At 38.7% G+C, this 25,919-nt stretch overlaps 1 protein-coding gene across 11 annotated transcripts in view; it reads right to left on the bottom strand.

The window, feature by feature from the left end:
• atp11c (ATPase phospholipid transporting 11C) overlaps positions 1 to 25,919 on the bottom strand; it is a 189,013-nt gene that overhangs the window by 28,357 nt on the left and 134,737 nt on the right. For 9 of the 11 annotated variants that reach the window (XM_062044317.1, XM_062044323.1, XM_062044316.1 and 6 more), the window contains exons 11-21: positions 23,580 to 23,730; positions 19,756 to 19,953; positions 12,824 to 12,994; positions 11,091 to 11,290; positions 9,407 to 9,478; positions 9,255 to 9,328; positions 7,864 to 7,967; positions 7,566 to 7,747; positions 3,613 to 3,876; positions 3,360 to 3,537; positions 3,192 to 3,294 (exon numbers count right to left, since the gene is read on the bottom strand). In XM_062044317.1, the coding sequence (XP_061900301.1) occupies positions 3,192 to 3,294; positions 3,360 to 3,537; positions 3,613 to 3,876; positions 7,566 to 7,747; positions 7,864 to 7,967; positions 9,255 to 9,328; positions 9,407 to 9,478; positions 11,091 to 11,290; positions 12,824 to 12,994; positions 19,756 to 19,953; positions 23,580 to 23,730 (1,697 nt within the window). The remainder of the gene's footprint in view (positions 1 to 3,191; positions 3,295 to 3,359; positions 3,538 to 3,612; positions 3,877 to 7,565; positions 7,748 to 7,863; positions 7,968 to 9,254; positions 9,329 to 9,406; positions 9,479 to 11,090; positions 11,291 to 12,823; positions 12,995 to 19,755; positions 19,954 to 23,579; positions 23,731 to 25,919) is intronic. The other 2 variants (XM_062044315.1, XM_062044321.1) reach the window with 1 other exon arrangement.

Genomic DNA, 25,919 nt, shown 5'->3' with positions numbered 1-25,919 from the left:
GTGGTGCCATACTCTGTTCAGTGGTCCTTGAACATACCATAAAAACACATCATATTTTGAACGATCACTTTGTGCTAAGAGAGCACGATTTGTAGGTTCAATATGCAAAATGTTATATCTTAGTTGCTTGGACAGGAATGTATTTATATACAGCCAAAAGTTTGGACACACCTTTCTTATTTAATGCGGTTTCTTTGTTTTCATGACTATTTACATTGTAGATTATCACTGAAGGCATCAAAACTATGAATGAACACTGTGGAAGTCGCTTCTTATCCGTTCCACTATTATCAACTTCACAGGAGCCAAGCTTGCAGTTTCTCAATGTTTTATTGTCCATAGACTTTCTTTTTCGTTTTTCTTTCCAAAAGGACGTGACTTTACAGCCACCTCAGTATCCTCCCCCTCCTACACTGTTAAAGACAACAGATGATTAGATTAACACGTATCACCTGTGAAATCTAATCACCTGCCAGCTGTGTCTCGCCGTCAGCACATGCCCCGCCCCTACTTGATGGTGCTCGTCCTCAGCACCATGGACAGCGGCGGTGGCCTTTTCTCCTGCAAGCGCCCTGGCCACACCTCCCTCCACAAACACATTGACAAAAAAAGGTGAAATAACTGTAAACATGTTTTATATTCTAGTTTCTTCAAAATAGAAACCCCTTTGCTCTTGATTACTGCTTTGCACACTCTTGGCATCATCGAGAGAATGACAAGAGTGTGCAAAAGAGTAATCAGAGCGAAGGGTGGCTATTTTGAAGAAACATGTTTTCAGTTATTTCACCTTATTTTGTTAAGTACATAACTCCACATGTGTTCATTCATAAGTTTGATGCCTTCAGTGACAAGCTACAATGCAAATAGTCATGAAAATAAAGAAAACGCATTGAATGGGAAGGTGTGTCCTAACATTTGGCCTCTACTGTTAAGTTTATATAAGTTGTTTCTTAATGGAGAAATACATTATTCTGCGTTCAAAGAATTATTAGTGATTCCCAGAGCCCAAAAAAAGTCTGCGGACTATAGAGCGTTTTCTATTGGGGCTCCAGTACTCTGGAATGCCCTCCCGGTAACAGTTAGAGATGCTACCTCAGTAGAAGCATTTAAGTCCCACCTTAAAACTCATTTGTATACTCTAGCCCAGTGGTTCTCAACCTTTTTTCAGTGATGTACCCCCTGTGAACATTTTTTTAATTAAAGTAATTTAATTCAATTAATTAATTCATTAATTAATTCAACCCCCTAATCAGAGCAAAGCATTTTTGGTTGAAAAAAAGAGATAAAGAAGTAAAATAAAGCACTATGTCATTAGTTTCTGATTTATTAAATTGTATAACAGTGCAAAATATTGCTCATTTGTTGTGGTCTTTCTTGAACTATTTGGAAAAAAAGATATACAAATAACTAAAAACTTGTTGAAAAATAAACAAGTGATTCAATTATAAATAAAGGTTTCTACACATAGAAGTAATCATCAACTTAAAGTGCACTCTTTGGGGATTGTAATAGAGATCCATCTGGATTCATGAACTTCATTCTAAACATTTCTTCACAAAAAAAGAAATCTTTAACATCAATATTTATGGAACATGTCCACAAAAAATCTAGCTGTCAACACTGAATATAGCATTGTTGCATTTATTTTCACAGTTCTTTTTGACAGACATGTAAAAAAAATCTCACGTACCCCTTGGCATACCTTCAAGTACCCCCAGGGGTACGCGTACCCCCATTTGAGAACCACTGCTCTAGTCTTTTTATATAGACCCCCTTTTTAGACCAGTTGATCTGCCGTTTTTCTTTTCTCCTCTGCCCCCCTTCTCCCTTGTGGAGGGGGGGGTCAGGTCCGGTGGCCACGGATGAAGTGCTGGCTGTCCAGAGTCGGGACCCAGGGTGGACCGCTCGCCTGTGCATCGGTTGGGGACATCTCTGCGCTGCTGACCCGTCTCCGCTCGGGACGGTCACCTGCTGGCCCCACTATGGACTGGACTCTCACTATTATGTTAGATCCACTATGGACTGGACTTTCACAATATTATGCTAGACCCACTCGACGTCCATTGCATCCGGTCTCCCCTAGGGGTGGGGGGGGGATCACCCACATCTGCGGTCCTCTGCAAGGTTTCTCATAATCATTCACATTGACATCCCACTGGGTTGTGAGTTTTTCCTTGCCCTTATGTGGGCTCTGAACCGAGGATGTCAATGTGGCTTGTGCAGCCCTTTGAGACACTTGTGATTCAGGGCTATATAAATAAACATTGATTGATATATTGATTATTGTCTCTTGCTTTCATGTTAGCAATTAAGCTTGAAAGCTAACGCCAGTTAAAAATTAAAATTTTCTTTAATTTTAATGTAAAACTGTAATAATACTAATCATTGGTTATCATAATAAAGTTTGTCCAAGTCTAATAGCGTAAATCCTTACATCCCTCCATGTATCAGACTGCGAGTGAGATGTCCAGTGTTTCCCACACATTCATTTATTTGTGGCGGCCCGCCACGAAAGAATTACGTCCGCCACAAATTTAAAAAAAAAATTAAAATAAATTTTTTTTTTTTTTTTTTTTTTGTCCTGTCCAGCTTCTCTGGTAAATCATATAGTTGATGTAGTTGCCCATATATGTTCAGATTTACTTTACAAAAGAGAAGTGTAGGATACTTCTCTTGTTGCCTTATTTGTATTTGACCACTACTGTTTTCTGTTTATTTGTTACTGACTGTGGCAAGACACCTCTGCCTCTGTTTCACTTTATGTTGCTGGTAAATAATATGGTTGTAGTAGTAGGCTAAAGTTAAATTATTTAGTATGCACTAATTAAAGGGGCAGAGCTTTAAGAGACATTTTAGCTTTTATATTTTATAAGATATATTTTTTGTAAGAACCACAATTAATAAATATATTTCCGTGAATAACTTATTGTTCAAATCTGAATATAAATATGTACATAAAGTGTTGTAATTATATTGTAAAATGGATGGATGGATGGATGGATGGATGGACGTTTAAAACAAAACTGTTATTATTAATTAGTAAGTATACATTTTTTGAGCCTTTTTAGAGAAAATCATATCATTGTAGTAAATTATGCAAATTACTCGATGATGTCATGGTGACCACGCCCATAGCCACGCCCCACCGCCACAGGTATCTTGGCAGTTTATGGGAAACACTGATATCTTACCAATGCCTACGTGAGCTTCCAAAATCATGCTGACATCATTGGCACCATCTCCAATGGAGAGGGTGATTGGGTTGCCCTTAGAGTTCTTCACCAGTTTCACGATCTGAGCAAAGCAGGAAGCAGTGTATGAGAAAACCAGAGCATTTCCAATCAACATGTTTTCCTAACCTGGGCCTTCTGCAACGGAGCCATACGGCAGCAGAGCACCGCGGTGCAGTTTTGACATATTTGGAGGAAAAGGTTCCTGTAGTTGCTGGAGTTGGAATCCGTGGAGTTGAGCACCATTGACAGAGAGGCTCCATCAATAATAAAACCATAGTCGTGGTTAGGAGCGGACCAGCTCCTGCTTGGGGAAAACAAGTATGAACACCTAATCGCTTATGCAACAATATCAATGTAAACATGTTGGCGAGGTACAGACCGAGCGCTGGCAGCCTCAAAGATCGGCGCCTCCTGCACGGCTTTCTTGTGATACTCCCTTAGGAGCTCGTCCAGCCGCTCCTCACGCTTCCGACCTCCTTCCAGAGTGCGCACTGTCAGCTCCAACAGCTCAGTGTTCCTCTGAAACAGTCGACAGGCGAAGCAGGTGGACTTTGCCGTCTCCATTTTGTCCCCCGTTAGGACCCAGATCTTGATGCCGGCCCCCTGCAGCGCCTCCATCGTCTCCGCCGCCTCCTCTTGAAGCCTGAAATGATGCAATAATGAATATACCAATTAGGCATGATACGGTCAACATTTTTGGCCTCAAATCCAATTAAATTTGGAGTCCTGATCCGATACTTTGGCAATAACTGAAACATTTTTATTTATAAAACTTAGCTTTTTAAAATTAGAACTTGCCTTTATTCTTGTTATTCTACAAACCCCAAAACCAGTGAAGTTGGCACTTTGTGTAATTCGTAAATAAAAACATAATACAATGATTTGCAAATCATTTTAAACTTATATTCGATTAAATAGACTGCAAAGACAAGATACTTAACGTTCGAACTGGAAAACCTTGTTATTTTTTGCAAATATTAGCTCATTTGGAATTTGATGCCTGCGACATGTTTAAAAAAAGCTGGCACAAGTGGCAAAAAAGACTGAGAAAGTTGAGGAATGCTAATCAAACACTTATTTGGAACATCCTACGGATGAACAGGCTAATTGGGAACAGGTGGGTGCCATGATTGGGTATAAAAGCAGCTTCCATGAAAGGCTCAGTCATTCACAAACAAGGATGGGGCGAGGGTCACCACTTTGTCAACAAATGCGTGAGCAAACTGTCTAACAATTTAAGTACAACATTTTTCTCAACCAGCTATTGCAAGGAATTTAGGGATTTCACCATCTACGGTCTGTAAAATCATCAAAAGGTTCAGAGAATCTGGAGAAATCACTGCACGTAAGCGATGACATTACAGACCTTCAACCCCTCAGGCAGTACTCCATCATAAAGCGACATGAGTGTGTAAAGGATATAACCACATGGGATCAGGAACACTTCAGAAAACCACTGTCAGTAACTACAGTTGGTCGCTACATCTGTAAGTGCAAGTTCAAACTCTACTATGCAAAGTGAAAGCCATTTATCAACAACACCCAGAAATGCCGACGCCTTTGCTGGGCCCGAGCTCATCGAAGATGGACTGATGCAAAGTGGAAAAGTGTTCCGTGGTCTGACGAGTCCACAATTTAAATTGTTTTTTGGAAACTGTGGACGTCGTGTCCTTCGGAACAAAGAGGAAAATATCCATCCGGACTGTTATAGGAGCAAAGTTCAAAAGCCAGCATCTGTGATGGTATGGGGGTGTATTAGTGCCCAAGGCATGGGTAACTTACACATCTGTGAAGGCACCATTAATGCTGAAAGGTACATACAGGTTTTGGAGCAACATGTGTTGCCACCCAAGCAACGTTATCATGGACGCCCCTGCTTATTTCAGGAAGATAATACCAAGTCATGTGTTACAACAGCATGGCTTCATAGTAAAAGAGTGCGGGTACTAGACTGGCCTGCCTGTAGTCCAGACCTGTCTCCCATTGAAAATGTGTGGCGCCTAAAATACCACAACAGAGACCCCGGACTGTTGAACAACTTAAGCTGTACATCAAGCAAGAATGGGAAATAATTCCACCTGAAAAGCTTCAAAAATGTGTCTCCTCAGTTCCCAAACATTTACTGAGTGTTGTTAAAAGGAAAGGCCATGTAACACAGTGGTAAAAATGCCCCTGTGACAACTTTTTTGCAATGTGTTGCTGCCATTAAATTCTAAGTTAATGATTATTTGCCAAAAAAAAATAGTTTTCCAGTTCCAACGTTAAATATCTTGTCTTTGCAGTCTATTCAATTGAATATAAGTTGAAAAGGATTTGCAAATCATTGTATTCTGTTTTTATTTACCATTTACACAACGTGCCAACTTCACTAGTTTTGGGGTTTGTAGCTTAAAAATGCAGATCATGGGTTTCACTATGTAAGGCACTTTTTGACTCTCTAAAGAAAAGCGCTATATAAATATAATTCACTTTAATTCACCTTCTGGAATTCCCGCAAGCACCTCCTGCATGTGTGTAACAAGGAATCCGGGAATGTAATTATTAGAGATGTCCGATAACATTGGGTTGACGATATTATCGGCCGATAAATGCTTTAAAATGTAATATCATAAATTATCGATATCGGTTTCAAAAAGTTAAATTTATGACTTTTTAAAACGCCACTGCGCACACGGACGTAGGGAGAAGTACAGAGCGCCAATAAACCTTAAAGGCACTGCCTTTGCGTGCCGGTCCAATCACATAATATCTACGGTTTTTTGCACACACACAAATGAATGCCACCCATACTTGGTCAACAGCCATACAGGTCACACTGAGGGTAGCCGTATAAACAACTTTAACACTGTTACAAATATGCGCCACACTGTGAACCCACACCAAAAAAGAATGACAAACACATTTCGAGAGAACATCCGCACAGTAACACAACATAAACACAACAGAACAAATACCCAGAACCCCTTGTAGCACTTAATCTTCCGGGACGCTACAATATACACCCCCGCTACCCCCTACCTTCCCCCCACCTCAACCTCCTCTTGCTCTCTCAGGGAGAGCATGTCCCAAATTCCAAGCTGCTGTTTTGAGGCATGTTAAAAAAAAAAAAATGCACTTTGTGACTTCAATAATAAATATGGCAGTGCCATGTTGGCATTTTTTTCCATAACTTGAGTTGACTTATTTTGGAAAACCTTGTTACATTGTTTAATGCAGTGTTTTTCAACCTTTTTTGAGGCAAGGCACATTTTTTTTCCATTTAAAAATCCAGAGGCACACCACCAGCACAAACGTTAAAAAATGAAACTCCACCAGGTCCTCCTTGTGCCTTATTTTGAGTTTGTTGGTGTTTTCCTGTGTGTAGTGCTTTAGTTCTTGTCTTGTGCCCTTATTTTGGTGTTTTCCTGTAGCAGCTTCATGTCTTCCTGTGAGCGCTATTCCCCGCACCTGCTTTGTTTTAGCAGGTGCGAGGAATTTAAGTTGTTGCTATCTTTTTTTGTGTGGACATTGTTGCTTGCCATGTCATGTACGGATGTACTTTGTGGACGCCATCTCCGCTCCACACGCTGCAAGTTTTTGCTGTCGTCCAGCATTTTGTTTTTGTTTACTTTGTAGCCAGTTCAGTTTTACTGTCGTTTTACATAGACATCCCCTATGCTTCATTGCCTTCATTGGCACACCAGACAATATTGCGCGGCCGCGGCACAGTGGTTGAAAAAGACTGGTTTAATGCATCCAGCGGTGCATCACAACAAAATTCAATCAATCAATCATCAATCAATGTTTATTTATATAGCCCTAAATCACAAGTGTCTCAAAGGGCTGTACAAGCCACAACGACATCCTCGGTACAGATTAAGCATAATAATGTGTTAATTCCACGACTGTATATGTCGGTGTCGATTGATATCTGAATCGGTAATTAAGAGTTGGACAATATCGGAATATCGGATATCGGCAAAAAAGCCATTATCGAACATCTCTAGTCATTATGTCTCCCTGGGTGTGCATCCCTTTTGAAGGAATCTTCCACGAATACAATATTTAGCCATGTAAATAATGGGACACAGCTGCAGTAAAGATCATTACCCGCACAGTTAAAAAAGGAAAATATCGGTCCCAATCCGATCCCATAATGATAATTGGGACACCTCTCATACACATAACTACACAATAAATAGGACACTTGTTACGTTGTACCCTAACTTAACCACCGGAGGGCAGTGTCAGTTAACAAAAAGCATAACTGCTGTCCTAAAAATAATATGCCCAAAATAGTCACACAAGGCAAAGAAGCATTGACAAATAAGCAAATGTGCTGTGAGCACCCACCGGTCTTCAACGGCAGTCGCCCCGATGAGGCTCATGCCGGTCTCCACCTCGTTGTAAACGGCCATGAGCTTCGCTTCTCTGTCCTGCATGGCCAGCCTGGCTTCCCTCAGTCCCGCGTCCGCCTGGGCGTACTCCTCCGTGCTGAGACGTTTGTACGCCACGCACAATGTTCTGTAACCCTCCTGCCCGGCATACACACACACAGAACTTTACAGTCGCGTAAGAGAGCGCGGTACCAATCTGGTAGGGGAAAAAGATACAGAGTGGTCGCGTGTGTGAGGACGTGTCATCAATCCACCTCCGCATTCCGGTCCACGTGCATGCGCATCCTTTCCACCTCCTCCAGTTTGACACGGGGGAAAATGGAGGAGTCTGCTCCCTTGCAGAAGAGCAGGATATCACCTGTACGACATTAATAGGAAACAAACACATTAACATCAGGGTATTGCCATTTCATGGTAAACTACAGTACACACTAGGGTTGTACGGTATACAGGTACTAGTATAGTATCGCGGTACTAATGAATCAAAAACGGTACTATACTCTGTTTGAAAAATACCGGTTTGCCATATTTTTTTTTCAACGTCATGACATTGCTGGTTTTACGAGCAGAGGAGCATGTTCGGCAGCACACAATCACCGAGTACTTACAAGCAGACACAGTGTGTAGACAGAAAAGGGAGAATGGACACATTTTGTCTTAGAAACTAAGGATAAAGGTGAAGTTATAACACCGAAACACCCTCAGGAAGAGGTGCTAAAGTCCAGCCACAGTCGGCAGTGTTTTAGCTACTTCTAAATCACTAATCCTCGCCTGCATGGGGACAAATAAAGTAAGTTTCTTACAAGTATCATTATCACTGCAGGACGAGGAATAGCTAAATATGCTTCACTACACACCGTAGGAGGATACAATAGCTCACCGGCGTCACAATGTAAACAAACGCCACGGGTGGATCTACACTTGACATCCACTGTAATGATACCAAGTACAAGATCTAGTCAATACTACTATTATTACATTGATATTTTTTATAGTCACAACATCTATTTTCCTTTTTTAAATTCATATTGTATTCATAAACTCAGGAAATACGTCCCTGGACACATGAGAACTTAAATTACGACCAATTTATGACCCTGTAACTACTTGGTATCGGATCAATACAATACTTCTGCCAGCTTTTTTGAAACATGTTGCAGGCATCAAATTCCAAATGAGCTAATATTTGCAAAAAATAACAAAGTTGACCAGTTCCAACATTAAATGTCTTGTCTTTGCAGTCTATTCAATTGAATATAAGTTGAAAAGGATTTGCAAATCATTGTATTCTGTTTTTATTTATAATTTACACAACGTGCCAACTTCACTGGTTTTTTTTTTTTTTATATTTTAACATTTTTAATTGTTTTTATTAGCAAATTACCTAGAAGGACACAATAAGTGTAGGACAGGACATTTTTATGTTTCATTTTAAGTTCCATTACATTTGAAAAGTTTGCACTGCAGCTAAGCAGTTTTATGTTTTACATTGTGTTCCCTTACTGGTCAAAAAATTAACAGAACAGTAGAAAACTAAACAAAAACCAAGGTACGTATCGTTAGGTGATTATAGCGTACTGTCACACCACCGCTACCTACAATACTTGTGAATAGAAATAAAACCAACCAGTTAAACCGTGTTCACCTGATTTGCCTTTGACAATGACACTCATTCGCCTTCTCACTGGGTCAAAGTTCAACACATGGAGCAGCTCATATCTGTTAAGAAGATTTGAGAAAAGGTGAACATTCAAGAACAAGATAAATGAGCAAAAACAAAAGAATCCATTGACTTACACTTCGATTTCATTGCTGTTGTTGAGGATTTTCATGGCTTTACTTTCCAGACCCAGAAATGTGAAGCCATACCTGCAGGAGGAGACAAAGCCTCACAAATGAAAGTTCACTCCAATCCAAAGCATCTTAAAACAGAGGTGACAACACTGAGGGCCACATTGTAGCTATGTTTGGCTCCAGAAGGCAGTGAATACGGTGAATATTATTATAGACTTAGACTTAGAAAAACTTTAATAATCCACAAGGGAAATTGTTCCACACAGTAGCTCAGTTACAATGATAAAAAGTGTAAGGATGGAAAGGACAATGCAGGTATACATAGACTAAATATAGCGATATAAAATATAACATATATACTAGGGCTGCAACAACTAATCGATTAAATCGATTAAAATCGATTATAAAAATAGTTGCCGATTAATTTAGTCATCGATTCGTTGGATCTATGCTATGCGCATGCGCAGAGGCTTTAAAAAAAAAAAGTTTTTTTTTTTTTTTTTTTTTTTTTAAATAAACCTTTATTTATAAACTGCAACATGTACAAACAGCTGAGAAACAATAATCAAAATAAGTATGGTGCCAGTATGCTGTTTTTTTTTCAATAAAATACTGGAAAGGACAAAAATGTAGTTGGTCTCTTATCCGATTATTAATCGATTAATCGAAGTAATAATTATCAGATTAATCGATTATCAAATTAATCGTTAGTTGCAGCCCTAATATATACGTAATATTTCCATAATATATGTACAGTATATTATATATACTTATATATTATATTATATTATGTTTATATCATATATACAATATATAACAATTACCATGTACAATATTACATTATATATTATTACACAATTTTTAATGCATTTTATTAGATTTTTTTTAAACTAAAAGGTAAAAAAAATATGGTAAGTTGCAATAGTTTCACCTCAAAATGTAGTGTATATTACTGTAAATGGAAAAACAGTACTGCTGTTTTTATGAAAAAAAAAAAAAAAAAGGCAGCTCAGTTGCCAGAATTTTACTGTTTTTTTTTTTTTACTGTAAATAAAAAACCTGCAATTTTACAGTAAAATTTTGGCACCTGAGCTGCCAGTTTGTTTTTGTTTTTTTTACCGCAAGTCAACAACTGTAGATTTTTCAGTGTGTTACTGTGAATGCCAAAACGGCACCACAGTTTATTACACAAAAAAAAGTACAGTTTTTTTCATTTAGAGAAAAATGCCGTAAAAACCACAGTAAATTTCACAATTTGACCAGTAAATCTATTGCTACTTTTACATTGCACAATCTGATGGATAACTTGCTTTGGAAATCATTATTAATAGTATGTGTTTCTATCTAAAAAATGGTTTGAATGTTTGATAATATATTTTTGCACAATTAGACAATATTTAGTTAACATAATTTGCGATTACATGGAGTACATATATATTTTTCTACCAAAACAGAAAGAAAGAATACATTTAGTAAGTAAAGTTAAATGATAAATGGGTTATACTTGTATACAATTACAGTACTTTATTGATACATATTATTTCCAGGCTTTCGAGGGCCAAATAAAATGAAATGGCGGGCCACATCTGGCCCCCGGGCCTTGAGTTTGACACCTGTGATCTAAGAGATTCAATTTCATTCCATGTGTTCCTACATGTGGCTTGAAAGCTGTAAGTTCCCCTCTTACTTCATGGCACCTTTGACCAGAGCGACCTCGTCAGGTGAGGAAGCAATGAAGCCCGTCTGGTTGCGAGGCTGCTCGTGCACCTCGCCATCCGTTTGCAGCCAGTCCACCTGGTCAACATGTGGCTGACTCTGCTCGGGGGACTCCTTCACCTGGACCGTGTGGCACAGGCAAAGCGCGCGCAGAAACAGCTCCTCGCGGTCCTGGTGGCACATTAAAACATGGATTATCAAGGCATTTTTTAAAGCTAACATCTAATAAAGCAATATAACAAGATGCAAAATGAAATCTGTGTGAAAAAATTGCTTTTTACAAAGACAACTTTGTCAGTTTTGATTGAAATTCTGATTTGATTAGTAACACACTCACTTTACAGCAGGGCTGTTCAACCACATTATGAAGAGGGTCGCAGTTTCAAAAGCCAGAAGTCTCAGGGGCCGGACATCAAAATGTGGATGTTTCTTTAGAAAGTGCCTCCGCAGGTTATATTCCTTTGAGACTGTGTTTTCTTATTTCCAAAGTAGACACATCAGCTTTCACACTGCACTGTCAATAAACTCATTATTCTGCCCTCGCTTAACAGCATGAAGAAACAGAAGCTAAGTTTTCTTGATGTTTGATGTTCCTTCTTTTGAATTATTTTTCTTCCTCGTTTGTATTTCTTTACACCTCTTCCTGTATTTAGGTTTGCAAGAATGAAAATATAAACATTACAAAATTATAAGGTCTATTGCAGGCCTGAGCAATTATTTTGACTCTAGGGGCCAAATTCAGAGAAAAAAATGTGTCTGGGGGCCAGTATATCTATATATATATATATATATATATATATATATATATATATATATATATATATATATATATATATATATATATATATATATATATATATATATATATATATATATATATATATATATATATATATATATATATATATATATATATACACACACACACATATATATATATATATATATATATATATATATATATATATATATATATATATATATATATGTATAAACATATACATACATACATACATACATATATATATATATATACCTATATACATATATATATACATACATATATATATATACATATACATACATACATACATATATATATATATATATACCTATATATATATTTATATATATATACATATATATATATATATATATATATATATATACATATATATATATATATATACATATATATATATATATATATATATATACATATACATATATATATATATATATATATATATATATATATATATACATATACAGTACATATATATATATATATATACATATACAGTACATATATATATATATGTTTACTCAATGTAAAGTGCTTTTTTTACAAATAAAATCTATTAATATTATTATTGTTACGCTAGTGGCACATCGAGCTTCTATTTGTAACTTGCGCCATTTCATTTGCAGCCACAAAGCCATATACAGTAGCTGGAGATTAGCTAAGGTCCCAGATTTATAAGCAACTGTTTATCTTATCAACATGCATATCTTAGTGAAACAGTGTGTAAAGTGTTATCAGGCCAGCAACATTTGAATAGAATAAATGTGCTGACATAGCAGGTAGACTGTATGTGGGTGGCCTGGAAAGGACCTCCCACAGCACCGAGCCATATGTCGCCTGATATTGTTTATTCATTTTTTTGGGGGGTGGGGGGTTACAACAGATGGGGCGACACCTACCTTGTCAGCTTTTTGCTTCAGTCCGTTCACGGGCCCATCTGTGTCACACAATCCGTCCCCCGCGGGGTCTGTGTTGCGGTGCTTGTACTGGAATCCATCGATGCAGCACTCGATGAACTCCATGTTATTCTGGGTGAGGGTACCCGTCTTGTCTGTGAAGACGTACTCCACCTGCAGGCAGAGATCAAAACAAATGGTCAGAGACATAAAAAAAAAAAAGGAGAAGAAGCCTGGGTGTTGTCAGTAAGACTGCATTGATCATTAACCTTGCAAATTAAACTTGGAATCTCAGTCATCATCGGGCAAATCGAAATGTCAATCGTGTGTGTCGTTAAAAGTGCTATAAAACCTGATGAGTCCAAATGACGCCGCCTATTCAGGGTCACTTATTAGCATTTAAAAGTACATCATGCCTTTTATGGTTTTACAGTACAATTGAATAGTCCGTGTTGTAATTAGGTATTACAAAACGGACTGTTGAGGATCTTGTCAAGTAACAACCACCAATGAAAGTCAATGTTTTTATTGTTTTTTTTATCATATAACGAATAATTTAGCTGATATCAACTGTTGTCTATACTTTGAATAGATAGATAGATAGATAGATAGATAGATAGATAGATAGATAGATAGATAGATAGATAGATAGATAGATAGATAGATAGATAGATAGATAGATAGATAGTACTTTATTGATTCATTCAGGAAAATTTAAATTCCAGCAGCAGTGTACAGAATTGAGATCAAATTTAAAAAGTAAAAAGTAAATAATGGGGGTATAAATGTAAACAAAATAGAAACATATTACAATAAGAATAAAAATAAAAAGCAACAATGAGAATAAAAATATAACAGTAAAATAAGAATATAACAAGAGAAACTAGGCAGTAGTGACCATGTTATGAAAACGTATTGCACTGTTATTGTTTTGCATCCCCTGTCATCCTAGTACTCCCCCCTACCCCCCAGAGAGGAGTTGTACAGTCTAATGGCGTGTGGGACAAAGGATTTGGAATATTTTTACAATTGACCAAAAATAGTCCAATGAACACCTTTATTCAATTAAATGCAGTTACCGGGTAGATGTTCTACAAAAACAATTTCCTGCCAGAGTCTGCAATTAGTGGGGGGTCAAAAAAAACCCACAGGTGTGGCTATAGACGATCTCCTGATGTACAATACCCAAAACCAGTGAAGTTGGCACGTTGTGTAAATAGTAAATAAAAACAGAATACAATGATTTGCAAATCTCTTTCAACTTATATTCAATTGAATAGACTGCAAAGACAAGATATGTAAAGTTCAAACTGAGAAACTTTTTTTTTTTTTGCAAATAATCATTAACTTAGAACTTAATGGCAGCAACACATTGCAAAAAAGTTGGCACAGGGGCATTTTTACCTCTGTGTTACATGGCCTTTCCTTTTAACAACACTCAGTAAACGTTTGGGAACTGAGGAGACACATTTTTGAAGCTTGTCAGGTGGAATTATTTCCCATTTTTGCTTGATGTACAGCTTAAGTTGTTCAACAGTCCGGGGTCTCCGCTGTCGTATTTTAGGCTTCATAATGCGCCACACATTTTCAATTTGGGACAGGTCTGACTACAGGCAAGCCAGTCTAGTACCCACACTCTTTTACTATGAAGCCACGCTGTTGTAACACATGCAGAATGCGGCTTGGCATTGTCTTGCTGAAATAAGCAGGGGCGTCCATGAAAAAGACGTTGCTTGGATGTTTGATGAGCATTCCTCAACTTTGCCAGCTTTTTTTAAACATGTTGCAGGCATCAAATTCCAAATGAGCTGATATTTGCAAAAAATAACAAAGTTTAGCGGTTCGAACATTAAGTATCTTGTATTTACAGTGTATTCAATTGAATATAAGTTGAAAAGGATGTGCAAATCATTGCATTCTGTTTTTATTTACCATTTACACAACGTGACAACTTCACTGGTATGGGGTTTTGTATTTTAATGACTCCACAAGACGGCAGTATAGCTTTTGAACTACAGTGGAACCTCCATTTACGAACCCCTCTGTTTGCGAACTTCCCGAAATACAAACTTTTAGATCGGGCCAAATATTGCCTCTGTGTGCGAACCATGAACGTCTCTGTCTAAGAAACACTTCGTTCTTTCATTCTGTGTCTCTGCGTCATGCACTAATAGTCACTTCTCAGCACCAGTGCCTTTTTGGGGGTCGTTTCGTCCTTTTGACAAGTTTTTTTTTACAATTTGCTGATGTTATTCTTAAATGTTTATTGTTGTAGCAATATGATTGTTAAAGTTACAGATTTGTGTGATTTCTGATAGTTTGTGAGGGCACCAAAGGGACTTCGGTGTTCGTGAGCATGGTGGCAGAGGAGAGCAGCTTGTTGTTGTTGTTTTGGCTTGTTAATAAAGAGAACGTTGTTATGTTTGTTTGATATACAGTACTGTACAGCACTTTCTATTGCAATCAAGGTGTACAAACATTCACTAAAATATGGACTTTTGCCCAGGCTGGAACCCATTATTCATATTTACATTGTTTCTCATGGAGAAACTTGCAACAATATACAAACCTTTTCAACCCAGTTCAAGAAACCAATTAAGTAAATGGAGGTTCCATTTACATTTTATAAAAAGTTTTCATAATCTGGCAGGTGCTTTAAACTGTTGCTACTCAGCTCGTGCGTGTTACACTTGCCGCATTGTTGCTTACACTGACATTCTGTCTTGCCTCTGGTGAGGGCGGTCGCATTTTTTTCCACTCCCTTCTTCTCCCTGCTTGCTCTCTTTGTTTTGTCTTGTCTACACTTTTTTGAAGCCTCTTTCTTTGCGCTGTCCTCCAAATCTAAACATCAGACATGGAATTGATCAGCTGGACTCTCGACTCAATTGACAAAATCTTTTCGACGAGGAAAAGAGGTTCTGGGGAGCCTGGCTGCCCTGATGTAACCATGTCTGCGGGGTACGTGAGAGATTTCTGGGATAAATGGAGAATCATGTGCCTCTCAGTCCTTTCCATCGAGGACATGGAAGACAGCTACCTATTTGGAACCGTGATCGCGGGGCACCTGCTGATTGGGCTGGGCATTGCTCTGGTGTATCGTCAAATTCGTAAGACGATGACAGCCACTCAAGGGGGCCAAAGGCTGTTTGTCGCAATGGAAGGATTGGGCCGGGCTGTGGGATCACAGACTGGGGCGATTTCTGAACTGAATCGCAAGATGGATCACATCATGGAAAAGCTGGTTGAAAGGGAAAAATTGGATATGAGAGCCAGCATGGACGAATAGAACAGAAAAGCCATTGTAATGTCTGCTCGCGGCGGAAAAACAAAAATCCTAATCTACGATTTGACTCCCTCGAATGGCCTTGACGCTGCAACAACAAGAGCAGGCTGTTCTGAAAACATCCCTGAGGACACTTCAATGATGGACGCTTTTGACCTCCCTCCCTCCTCAACGACACCTGGAGCCGAACTTTTGCTTGCATGTAGAACGGCCCCAGGCCTATGGACACTACTTCAAAAACACCCAAGACAATGGGCATATACACACACACACCCCCGCCCCCACCCCACGCCTTCACCACTGCTTGATTCCCCTTCGGGGTGATGGACGGCTGGCAGCGCTTCATAGCAGCAGTCGACCTCCATGGCCCCAACTCCCCCCCCCTCTGTTGCGAGTTGTAGTGATTAAATGTAACATGTTTATGTGTGCATGGCATGGAGGTTTTTTCCCACTCCAGACTAGGTCCCCTTAGGAGCCCAGTCTAGATTGTATTTTTTTACTCATCTTCTTCCCCAGCGTTTTACCTTTTTCCCACCTTTTCCGGGGCGCCTCGTGGCGACCCATCAGCGTTACTGTTCTGTAACCCTGTACACGGTTTGTTTGTCTAATCTTGAACGGGTTTGTGCTGAAAACATATTTTCGTTGTACTTGTTGCAATGACAATAAAGACCTATCCTATCCTATCATCAGTGGCACTGCTAGACAACAACATTGGTTCTGTTGTTGCTGTGATATGTAATATACTTATTAATAAATGATCATGTGGTCAAAGTGAGGGATATATTCCACTTTCTCCTGTACTCCAAATCATTATTAAAGTAAAAAAATAAATAAAAATAAGTACCTTGTTACATAATAGTAAGTTTTCATATTTGGGAAATACACACTGCTCTACAATTACCCCCCGGTCCTCTCCATAGTTTAGCTAAATACATTTAGTAGAGCAGTCATTCTCAAACTCCTGGTATGCGGGCTCCATCTAATATACTTCAATAAAATCTCTGCCTTGTTTTTAATGATCACTTAGGCCTACTACGCTACTGTATTTTAAAGTTGGTCATTATGGTGGTACTTAGAGAGCCAAGTGCTTTTTCTGAGGTGGTACTTGGTGAAAAACGTTGTGAGAACCACTGTCGTAGAGTATTTATTAGTTCCCCAAAGATCGTCAGTCTGACCTGTCCTAGTTCCTCATTGAGGTCGGAGGTGTTGACGAGCGCTCCTTCTTGGATTTCTGGGTCAAAAAAGTCTTTGTCCCAGCCTTTCATGGCGAGTTTACTGACAGTTATAAGTAAGAACTTTACACAACTTTATATTAGAAATGGCAACAGCGGAGGATGAATGTCCCATGACAAGAAAATAGAGAAAAAGAAGAAGCTTATCGACTACGGTGTCGGCACGAACTACAAAGGCGGACGCGCGGAATTTTTCAGGACTTATGCACTTCCCAAATACAGATCAGCAGGTACCAGAAGGTAAGAAAAGTTGTTTTTGCATAATATTGCGAAACAAAACGCCAGATAATATGTCTTACCTTATACACACACCATAGTAATACTTGCATGTTTAATGCGCTGACAATCCATCAAGCGGTGCGGCTTCATTGGGACGGCGTGGCGAAGTTGGTAGAGTGGCTGTGCCAGCAATCGGAGTGTTGCTGGTTACTGGGGTTCAATCCCCACCTTCTACCTTCCTAGTCACGTCCGTTGTGTCCTTGGGCAAGACACTTCACCCTTTGCCTCTGATGGCTGCTGGTTAGCGCCTTGCATGGCAGCTCCCGCCATCAGTGTGTGAATGTGTGTGTGAATGGGTAAATGTAGAAATACTGTCAAAGCGCTTTGAGTACCTTGAAGGTAGAAAAGCGCTATACAAGTATAACCCATTTATCATTTACCAAAGCCGTACTAAAACATTTTGATGGATTTTTGAGTGTTGTGTGTAATGTTCTATATTTTCAATGGAACATATAAAATGGTGTTGTTTACTTGAGTCATATTGTAGTCTACACATATCTCTTATGTGTGACTGCCATCTACTGGTCACACTTAACATTAAACCATGCACCAAATAAAATTGCTTTGAGGTCGGTAAGCACACCCAGAATTATTCCGTACATCAGGCGCGTTTATAAGGCGCACTGTCCAGTTTTGAGGGGAAAAAAGTCCGGAAAATACGGTAATACAATTACTAAAAAAATACAAACAAATACAAAAAATATACAGTACTGAGGGTGTATAAGAGTTTACGTTTATTTAAGGAAAGTACAACAATGCAAAAAAGCAACAGTTTCAACAGGTTATTATTATTTTACTTTTATTGTCTGAATGCAGCATTAATAGTTTCAGCTTGTTCTCTGCTGAATCACCAAAAATTATTCCCGGGCGCGGCCACTGCTGCTGCCCACTGCTCCCCTCAACTCCCAGGGGGGGATCAAGGGTGATGGGTCAAATGCAGAGAATAATTTCACCACACCTAGTGTGTGTGTGTGACAATCATTGGTACAAAAACTTTGACTTTTAACAATGCCGGTTTTAATCGTATCCGTTTACTTATTTCACAGAGAGGGCAACATTTTCCGACAATAAATGTGTTGGAACTCAAAACAGATCGAAATATTCTGTAAAGGAAAATGTAAATTACGAGTACCGTATTTTTCGGACTATAAGGCGCACTTAGAATCCTTTAATTTTCTCAAAAATCGACAGTGCGCCTTATAACCCGGCGCACCTAATGTACGGCATAATTCTGGTTGTGCTTACTGACCTCAAAGCTATTTTATTTGGTACATGGTGTAATGATAAGTGTGACCAGTATATGGCAGTCATACACAAGAGATACATGTAGACTGCAATATGATGGCAGTAAACAACACCAAAACTTTAAATGTTCCATTGAGACTATAGAACAGGGGTCAGGAACATTTTTGGCTGAGAGAGCCATGAAAGCCAAATATTTTACAATGTATTTCTGTGAAAGCCATATATTATTTTTTTAACACTGAATACAACTAGATGTGTGCATTTTTAAGTACAGTAAGACCAACATTTTTAGAGTATAATAAGTCTCTTATTCTTTTTAATAACATTGTTATTCTGAAGATAACCAATTATAAATAAAAGACTTCTTATCATTAATGCAACTTCTTGAAAAGGTGCGATAGAAAACGGACGGATGGATTAAAATGCTTAAGAATGCTTTATATTTTGAACGTTATTTTTAACACTGTGATTACCAGCGGAATTATTTATTACTTGTCGTGTTAAGCATTGTCAGCTAAGATTTATCTGAGAGCCAGATGCATTCATCAAAAGAGCCACATCTGGCTCGAGAGCCATAGGTTCCCTACCCCTGCTAAAAAACATTACACATGGCGCTCAAAAATCTGTGAAAATGTTTTTAGTATGACTTTGGTAAGCTATGAAGCCGCACCGCTTGATGGATTGTCGGTGAATTAAACATACAAGTATTATTATAGTGTGTGTATAAGGACCGCAAAATGGCACCTATTAGCAGACATATTACCTGGTGTTTTGTTTCACAATATTATCGAAAACCAACTTTCCTTACCTTCTGGTGAGGTGGTACTTGGTGAAAAACGTTGTGAGAACCACGGTCGTAGAGTATTTATTAGTTCCCCAAAGATTGTCAGTCTGACCTGTCCTAGTTCCTCATTGAGGTCGGAGGTGTTGACGAGCGCTCCTTCCTGGATTTCTGGGTCAAAAAAGTCCTTGTCCCAGCCAATGAAAAAGGATCCGAGGAACTTTTGCATCTCAACCGTCACATACATGGACACAGGAATGATGAAATTGAAGAGCACCATGAATGACAGGAAGTCAGTGAACATCTTTAGGTACTGTTGAGAAGAAAAGAGAAGGAAGGCATTAATCTTACTTTTGTGAAATACTGCACTGCTGTGGTAATAAACTACATTCTTAAAATTGAAAGTTTGCTTGTTGATTGGAGCAGAAGGCTAACAGTCAATGAAATGGAGCGTTTCACAGTGTCGGTCTGCAGTTCACATAAAGCACTTTTACAAGAGTTGATAAACACGATTAGAATATGATGCATGAAGCAGCTGGCTTCACTGTCCAGTTTACATTTTGAACCACTGATCTGATGCCAGGCACACCTGTAGCTTCCTGCAAATGTATTACTGCAGACAAGTACTAAGAGTGGATTATCCCAGTGTTTTTCAACCACTGTGCCGAGATACAGTCAGGTGTGCCGTGGGAGATTATCGAATTTCACCTATTTGGGTTCAAAATATTTTTTGCAACCCAGTAATTATAGTCTGCAAATAATGTGTTGTTGTTGACAGTCTGTGCTGTCTAGAGCTCGACAGAGTAACCGTGTAATACTCTTCCACATCAGTAGGTGGCAGCAGGTAGCTACCGTATTTTCCGCACTATAAGACGCACCTAAAAACCTCCAATTTTGTCAAAAGTTGACAGTGCGCATTATAATCCGGTGCGCCTTATATGTGGACCAATATTGAGCCTCCAACAGGTAAAAGTTTCAATTAATCAATCAATCGCAACTACGGTAAGCAGCCGCTAACTTAATTTTCCCCCGTCTTCATTTTCCCCCGTAGAAGAAGAAGCGCGGTACATGCTGGGATATATGACTGCGCGAGGCATGCCGTTTCATTTCCATTTGTTTGTTTATGTAAAGACCCCAAAATGGCTCCTATTAAGAGACACGCTTACGACGCAGAGTTTAAACTTAAGACGATCAGTCACGCAGTAGAACACAGGAATAGAGCAGCAGCGACACTGACTCCATTAATGACGACTTCGATGAGACGTAGCCGGGGCATGTTGGATGCCGTATTCGCCCAACTGTTTAATTCGGACACTGAAGAAGAAGAATTCGAGGGATTCGTGGATGAGGAATAACTCCATAAAGTGAACTTTACATGTTTATTTTGTGTGTTGTGTTGTGTGACATTAACGTTTGAGTTATTGATATATTGTTATTGCTCTGCACTATTTCGAGTGTTACTATATTGTGATTGCACTAACGTTTGATTTACCGTAACAGTATCACTGTTTTTTACCTGTTTATTGAATCAGGGAAAAGTTCCCCCTCCACTATGTGATATAAATGTTGCACTACATGTTATACAGTACCTTGCTGTTAAAAGATAAACAAAACACCACGTCACTGACTTTACCTCGGGGAAAATAATAAAACAGCTGTTTATTCTTTTTGGGAGTGAACAGAGTTGTCAGAACGCTGGTTTGTAATCTATTAATAAAGTTTGACTGACCTATCTGACTGTTTTGTTGACATTCCCTTTAGCGCAGCTCCATCTAATGGATGCATAACGTAACCCCAGCCTCTACTGTAGCGTCTATTCTATGCGCCTTATAATGCGGTGCGCCTTATATATGAACACAGTTTTTCAAATGTGCCATTCATTGAAGGTGCGCCTTATAATCCGGTGGGCCTTATAATGCGGAAAATACGGTAATTGCTTTGTAGATGTCGGAAACAGCGGGAGGCAGTGTGCAGGTAGAAAGGTGTCTAAGAAAACGGAAATGCTGATTATCGGTCCTGCTCAACACCGACATCTATTTAATAATACCACCTTAACATTTGACAACCAAACAATTAAACAAGGCGACTCGGTAAAGAATCTGGGTATTATCTTCGACCCAACTCTCTCATTTGAGTCACATATTAAGAGTGTTACTAAAACGGCCTTCTTTCATCTCCGTAATATCGCTAAAATTCGTTCCATTTTGTCCACTAGCGACGCTGAGATCATTATCCATGCGTTCGTTACATCTCGTCTCGATTACTGTAACGTATTATTTTCGGGCCTCCCTATGTCTAGCATTAAAAGATTACAGATGGTACAAAATGCGGCTGCTAGACTTTTGACAAAAACAAGAAAGTTTGATCATATTACGCCTATACTGGCTCACTTGCACTGGCTTCCTGTGCACCTAAGATGCGACTTTAAGGTTTTACTACTTACGTATAAAATACTACACGGTCAAGCTCCTGCCTATCTTGACGATTGTATTGTACCATATGTCCCGGCAAGAAATCTGCGTTCAAAGAACTCCGGCTTATTAGTGATTCCCAGAGCCCAAAAAAAGTCTGCGGGCTATAGAGCGTTTTCTATTCGGGCTCCAATACTATGGAATGCCCTCCCGGTAAAAGTTAGAGATGCTACCTCAGTAGAAGCATTTAAGTCTCATCTTAAAACTCATTTGTATACTCTAGCCTTTAAATAGACTCCCTTTTTAGACCAGTTGATCTGCCGTTTCTTTTCTTTTCTTTTCTTTTCTACTCTGCTCCGGGGTGGACCGCTAGCCTGTCCATCAGATGGGGACATCTCTACGCTGCTGACCCGTCTCCACTCGGGATGGTTCCCGCTGGCCCCACCATGGACTGGACTTTCGCTGATGTGTTGGACTTTCACAATATTATGTCAGACCCACTCGACACCGAGGATGTCGTTGTGGCTTGTACAGCCCTTTGAGACACTTGTGATTTAGGGCTATATAAATAAACATTGATTGATTGATTGATTGATAATGCTTAAACCAAAAATAAACAAAAGGTGAGTGCCCCTAAGAGAAGGCATTGAAGTTTAGGGAAGGCCATGCAGAACAAAACTAAAACTGAACTGGCTACAAAGTAAACAAAAACAGAATGCTGGACGACAGCAAAGACTTACTGTGGAGCAAAGACGGCGTCCACAATGTACATCCGAACATGACATGACAATCAACAATGTCCCCACAAAGAAGGATAAAAACACACTGAAATATTCTTGATTGTTAAAACAAAGTAGATGCGGGAAATATCGCTCAAAGGAAGACATGAAACTGCAACAGGAAAATACCAAAACAAGAGGAAAAAGCCACCAAAAAAGGAGCGCAAGACAAGAACTAAAACACTACACACAGGAAAACAGCAAAAAAAACTCAAAATAAGTCAGGGCGTAATGTGACAGGTCATAACAGTACACCTACTTTGAGACTAGAGCTATATTGATGCAGGCTTGTTATGGTTTAAAGCAGTGGTCCCCAACCACTGGGCCGCACAAGAAATAAAAAATTTTAAAAAAAATTAAAAAATTATTTAATTTTTTAAAATTAAATCAACATAAAAAAGACAATATATACATTATATATCAATATAGATCAATACAGTCTGCAGAGATACAGTCCGTAAGCACACATGATTGTATTTCTTTATGACAAAAAAATAAAAAAATAAAAATAATTTCAAGCGTTGACCGGTCCGCAGCTACAAAAAGGTTGGGGACCACTCGTTTAAAGTCACATCCAACAATTATGACAACGACTCTTTACTGTCAACTGAGTTTAGTTTTTTAATGATTTCTGCTGGTGGTGTGCCTCCGCATTTTTTCAACGCAAAAAGTGTGCCTTGGCTCAAAAAAGGTTGAAAAACACTGGATTATCCAATACAATACCTTGATGCACATTAGAGACCACTTACCAGATTGGTTTCCTTCTCCTTCTGGGTTTTCTCATTATACCAGGGCTCATCCTGCCCAGGCGTGTTTTGCCAAACATACTTGAGTGTTGTGCACACTAGTGCCTTGCTCAACAATATGCAAAGGTAAACCAAAAGGAAGGCATTGATGGACCTAAAAGTTCAGACATCAAAATACATAATTAGCAATAAAAAAGTAAACGTCACACATCTTTACCATTAAGGATACACAGTACAGGCCAAATATTTGGACACACCTTCTCATTCAATGTGTTTTCTTTATTTTCATGACTATTTACATTGTAGATTGTCACTGAAGGCATCAAAACTATGAATGAACACATGAACAAAAAAAAGGTGAAATAACTGAAAAAAAAAATTATATTCTAGTTTCTTCAAAATAGCCACCCTTTGCTCTGATTACTGCTTTGCACACTTTTGGCATTCTCTCGATGAGCTTCAATAGGTAGTCACCTGAAATGGTATGTACTTCGAAGTACATCGGGAGAATGCCAAGAGTGTGCAAAGCAGTAATCAGCGCAAAGGGTGGCTATTTTGAAGAAACTAGAATATAAAACATGTTTTCAGTTATTTCACCTTTTTTGTTAAGTACATAATAACTCCACATGTTTGTTTTGATGTGACAATCTACAATGTAAATAGTCATGAAAATAAAGAAAACACATTGAATGAGAAGGTGTGTCCAAACTTTTGGCCTGTACTGTATATCGTTGAGATTTTATTGGTACGCTACCCTTATCGATACCGGTACTTATCGGTACTACATGTAATTTGCGGAAATAAAGATGTTATAAAATGCATTTTAATTAGCATTTAAATTAGCACAATTTAAACCATAACTGTACATAACCAACATGATGTACTGTAAAATCTCAGAGCAAGAAAGTATTTTATCATGTATGTATATATCATATTATCATAGGGCTGGGCGATATACCGATATACTCGATATATTGCACGTTTGTCTCTGTGCGATATAGAAAATAACTATATCGTGATATTCGAATATACGTTCTCACGCAGTTGCTTTTAGCTGCGGGCATTACACTGCAGGCTTTTCTCACTCTTTCTAGTCTCTCCTTCTCACAGAGACATAAAACAAGCGCACCTTCTTACATACGTCACATACGTATACGCCCTCGCGGAGCAGAGAGGTAGCGGCAATGGTAACGTTAGCTGTGGTGCGAGGGGTAATACGAGAGAAAGAAGGTGCGAATCTGGTAACAAATGAAGGAAGAATTAATTCCCAAGAAAAACAGCACGGGGTCCATTGTCTGGCAGTGGTTTGGCTTCAAGCGGGAAGATGTCGAACAGACAACCGTGATTTGTCAAGTGTGGGGCAAAAGCGTTGCTACAAAAAGTAGCATTACTGCTAATATGTAGCATCATTTGAAAAGTCACCCGCTAGAGAATGAAGAGTGCTTACTCCGCATGTCAACATCTCCGTGCCACACCAACAAAATGCAGAGGCAACCATTTCCACATCAACACCGTATGAAAAAAATATTCCACGACATAAGGAGATAACGTCCACCGGAACCTACCACATAGCAAAGCACGTAAACAATTTGATTTCCTATTATGCAGCTTATTTTTATTTGACAGTAATTGAAATATCTTGTGTGACATCATGCACAACTGTGCACTTTATTAGTTTTAAACTATTGTCGTGGCGTTCTGTACAAAAAGTGCACTTTAATTTAGTGTTGTTTTGATATGTCATCTTAGTGACATCATGCACAAAAGTGCACTAATAGCTTCTTTTAAAATGTCTCTGACAATCTTGCACTTTCTGTTTTGGAAATGACATGAATGTTTGTGCCACTGCTTAATAACTGTTTGATAAATACACTTTTGGTAAGTTGACTTAGTTGTGATTTCCCTCTCTGCATGAAAGTTTAAAATAAGCATATATTAATGCAGTATGAAGAAGAAAGTGATTATATGCATCAAGCGTATTCAAGGCTAAGGCAAAATATCGCAATATATATCGTGTATCGTGACATGGCCTAAAAATATCGAGATATTAAAAAAAGGCCATATCGCCCAGCCCTATATTATCACATATCATATTAAGTACCTATTATATAATAATATAACATAATATAACAATACTTCCGCCCGAATGCAGCTGAGATAGGCTCCAGCATCCCCCGCCACCCCGAAAGGGACAAGCGGTAGGAAATGGATGGAATATAATATATCAGTATATATTATAGACTGTATATATAATATGTAAATGTTACATATATGTTATATTGCTACTATGGTGCATTTTTAGTCTACTTTATACCTTTTGTTTTCGCCCTCTTTTTGTGCCCT

Source organism: Entelurus aequoreus, linkage group LG04 (genome assembly GCF_033978785.1).
Source record: "Entelurus aequoreus isolate RoL-2023_Sb linkage group LG04, RoL_Eaeq_v1.1, whole genome shotgun sequence".
NCBI lineage: Eukaryota > Metazoa > Chordata > Actinopteri > Syngnathiformes > Syngnathidae > Entelurus > Entelurus aequoreus.
Note: the sequence above shows the minus strand (reverse complement) of the source record. Positions and strands in the feature narration are given on the sequence as shown.